Below are 4,230 nucleotides of genomic sequence, written 5' to 3' on the forward strand. Positions count from 1 at the left end.
AGAGAGAGAGAGAGAGAGAGAGAGAGAGAGAAGGTTTAGCTTTGCTTTGGACCTTTGAATGGTGTACGTTTGGTTGTTTTTTTCTTTTGCTGTGTCAAAAGGCGGTGCAAATACATGCGATTTTGTAGTGTCTTTGAAGTTTTTGACTATGCTCCCTCTGATACCAGGCTGCAGTGTTATTTACCTGTTCCTGTCCGATAGAATAGGCTAACACTAACAAAGTGCCCCCTGCAGAGACTGCCCACTATTTCGGAACTTCGCTGTGACCGTAAAGATATTTCCAGTAGGGAACGGGACAGAGGGTGCCTACGTCTCTCGTGACTCGTTGGAGCAGTGGAAGATAGAACTAACGCTAATATTACTTAAACTTGACTTAAACGCAATCCCACATCATCACTCATCACCACCATTATTTCTAAAATCATCATTGCTCTCAGGTCAATGACTTATATCTAGATCTATAATCCTGGAATCTCTATCTGTAACAGTTACTTGCAATCGGCTCATTTCAGTCTTCATTGATATATCCTTATTCACAGGCCGGTCGGCATGTTGATGAAAACCTAACTTTTCTGTTGCTCTTTTTAGAGTGATCCTCGCCATGTGGCTCTTTCGTTTACTCCTAAGGTTTAACGACACTGGCAATATCACTCCGAAGGTGGACTACTTCATTTGTCACACACACGACTCGACTTGACACGACACGACACGACACGACACGACACCACATCACACCACACCACACCACATCACACCACACCACAACACACCACACCACAACACACCACACCACACCATACCACACGATACAACACCACAACGCACCACACCATACCACACTATACAACACACAACACACCAATACACACAAATTAAAAAAATTACTGTTTCACGAGAATGATTCAATCATGATTTTTCTAATGCACTAAAAGTGGACTGTTCCTCTCTTACAACAGAAGCGGTTACCCCAAGACACCACAACACTGCCTTCGAGTATCGCGGTCACAACAGTCCTCAAACACGGTACCCCAGGCACCAACGACCCCTCTCCTTTGACGAGAAAGAACTTCAGCTGAACCAAGCCGCCCGTGACCAGAGACCCCGCAGAGACACCAAGTCGGAGCGTCCTCCTGTCATCGTCCCCGACGCCGGCTTACCTCCCGTGACAGACGGCGACAGTCTTCGATCTCAAGAAGACGCCAAACGTTTCCGGGTCAGCCTGGTCCAGGCTTCAGATCTCTATGACCTCGTTGACCTGAGTCTCAAGGACAAAGGGTCACGCGAAAATAGAGCGAGGCTGGCGAACGTGGAAGAAGGAGTTCGCCTTATGGAGGAGATGGAAAGAGCTATTCGACGGAAAAGAGAACACCAGGAGTACTCAACGAGAAAACGATTCGGAAACGACAAACCGTTGAAACCGATTCTATCAGTCTCAGACACCTCTGATTTGCTTATCAGTAAGAGCATCAAAAACGACGTGGCGACAAAGCGAGATAAAAATCGCCAGGACAAAACGAAGCATGAGGAGGTGTACGTGCTGGACGATGACTCGGACACGACAGGACAAAACACGGCCACACGCCAGGAATCGGCACCGCCTACAGCAGACAGCAACCGTTTACCCATAGACGTCTTTCTGCAGCAAGCAGTGTCCACTCATAAAAAGAATATCATGCAACTCAAAGTTCGACCGAAACGCGCAAAACGCATGCAGCTTCACAAGCCTGAGCTTCTGGCTATTCCCGAAGACGGTGGTACGTTTATACGGCCACTGAATGCTCCAACGGATCAAAAGCGGCATGAAATGCTGGTCTCCAACTCCAACGTGCCATTTCCTACCAGCACCTCGCTGACAGCAATAAGAGAAGTCGCCCCTTTCGGCAAAACTCGGGAGGCTTTTCAAGAGCAGTATCCCAACATGGGTAGTCCCCAGAAACAGTCGCCGCGTCATCAGACTATTGGTGGTGATGAACCAGCAGGGGGTAAAAAGTCGCCCCGAAAACCTAAAGGCATTAGAGACCGCGAGACACGGAACACTGACGGCCTTGACATTGATGACCTTCTTCTCACCAGTATCTACCCACCCATGCCATGGGAGGCGGGCGTGGGACGAGACTTGCGCCTACGTCATATGACTGTGGACAAGCCTACGCATAAAGAGCGCGCCCAGAGGAAAATGAAACGTTTGATATTTCTGAGAGATCAGCCGGACCAGAACTACAAACGAGAAATTTGATTTCGTTCTCAGCAAACAGCGGCTACTACACAATCCTAATTTATATACGTATCATATAGCTCTGCGTGTTCTTCTTTGACAGTGTTGAAAGGCTGATGGCACTGTTATTGAGGTCACAATCACACTTGTGTTACCACCACCACCACCACCACCACCACCACCACCATCACCATCATCATCATCATCATCATCATCATCATCATCATCATCATCATCATCATCATCATCATCATCATCATCATCATAACCACCTCTATACAACAGCAGTATTATCTGTATCACTATCATCATCCTCTCTAGAAATATGATGACCCCCATTCACCGTCCAGTTTATGAACATGCGCTGACTCAACTTGAATACTTGAATGTAGAACTGTGGTCATAGGAAGACGACGGGGTGCTCCACGCTTCCTCTCCACTCTTCATAAGGGTCCATTTCAGTGTGGGCAGGCTGATTGACTCCATCATGTTCTGACTTCAGATGGCTTTTGGTACATATAAAAGGAACTGACTTAACCTAGACCGTACGTCCAAAATCAACGTGGATCTCACAGCGCACTGACTTACAGGAACAAATAACAGCTGCCTGTGATCATCGAATTACGCGCAGACATTTGGGGAGGGGGGTATACTTTACTTTCACCTGGCTCTTGTTATGAAATAAAACAGATTGAAACTTTTCTGTGCTTGATCGTCCTATGCCGGCAGGAATGCACGATCTAACCCACAGATACGTGTTGCTAACAGTATAAATAAGATTTAAGGATATTATATCACAATGAGAAATCCTCGCTCTACTCTCGAATTTCACTTTCTTTTACTTCTCATTTATTTAACAGAGCTGTAAAATTTAAAAGAAATGTAAAGTCCCTTGTCAATCTTTATCAATCGCTTCTGTTGGTTAGTTTATGTCATCATTCAACATTTGGAAAACTTCATTTAAGAAGATTTAGCGCTCTGCTCAGCCTACAAAAGATCAAGGGTGAGACAAGTCTTGACACCCAACACAACATTTAAAGAAAATTTTTCGTAGATTTGAACAAAACCTTTAGCATTTCTTCCATAAGGTGCCAATTTTCCATACCATGCTTGCTGAAGCAATATTTACCTGAAATTGGAATACCTTGAGCTGTCATCTCTGACTCAGAGGTTGACGTGTAATGACCCTCCATCCTGCACGGTCGAGAGCTCTCGTTGCACATTCTACTATATCCAGGCCAGCTGTATCTATTACCCTTTTTAATCACAGAGAAATTATTGAAGAGGTGGTCGTTCGTCCTCGGCAGCTCTGCTTAGTTGCCTATCAGAGGGCATTGAAAACGCTTTAGAAACAAGAGGAATTCTTAATGGATTCAAATTCGAAACTTCTTTATTACAGGGCAGCTAGTTTCTGAACCACCATAAATCTCTGAGCCCTCTCCCTTTTCTTCCTTTTCCTTCTCTCTAAGCCTTTCCAAGAAACGTTTTCCCTCCGATGCTCTTCTCCTCACCCTCTGTTCTCCCTGCTCTGAGTATTTATGCTGCTTTCATGTATGCCCACTCTTTGGCTATGAAAATATGTGAGGCAGCGTGGTGGAATCAGGCTCTCGTCAATTTTTGGGCATGTAGAATTATTGGTATCACCTTAAAGCTTGTTCACTCGTCTTTATTTGGATGAAAAAAATGTACATTTATCTTGAATACAAGTCAAGATATTTGCGAAAGAAGGAGGTGGGTGTCACCTGTTTTCAGAAGTAGAATTAGTGAGAAAATGGCTGCCAAAGATTAGTTATTTCCTTAGTTTAAGAGTCCATGGTAACTGAACATTTACATTTTTTGTGCCTTTAGTTAACGTTAAAAAAAAAATCCACACAGAAATGAGTTCTTAAATGGACATGAAAGGTGTTGAGCCAAAAAACAAAAATTTTATGAAAATTCACAAACCTGTGGAAAAATGCAAGTTTTTTCACTTTGATAATTTTGACGAGAGCCTGATTCCACCACGCTGCCTCACA

General features: G+C 44.4%; 1 protein-coding gene across 1 annotated transcript in view; it reads left to right on the forward strand.

Moving 5' to 3' along the window:
- LOC101847566 overlaps positions 1-2,916 on the forward strand; it is a 3,602-nt gene extending 686 nt beyond the window's left edge. The window contains exon 2 of the mRNA XM_005094182.2: positions 957-2,916. Within this exon, the coding sequence (XP_005094239.1) occupies positions 957-2,236 (1,280 nt within the window). The 3' untranslated portion in view covers positions 2,237-2,916. The remainder of the gene's footprint in view (positions 1-956) is intronic.
- Positions 2,917-4,230: the final 1,314 nt, after the last annotated feature.

The sequence above is a fragment of the Aplysia californica genome, unplaced genomic scaffold, assembly GCF_000002075.1.
Source record: "Aplysia californica isolate F4 #8 unplaced genomic scaffold, AplCal3.0 scaffold00077, whole genome shotgun sequence".
Classification (NCBI taxonomy): domain Eukaryota; kingdom Metazoa; phylum Mollusca; class Gastropoda; order Aplysiida; family Aplysiidae; genus Aplysia; species Aplysia californica.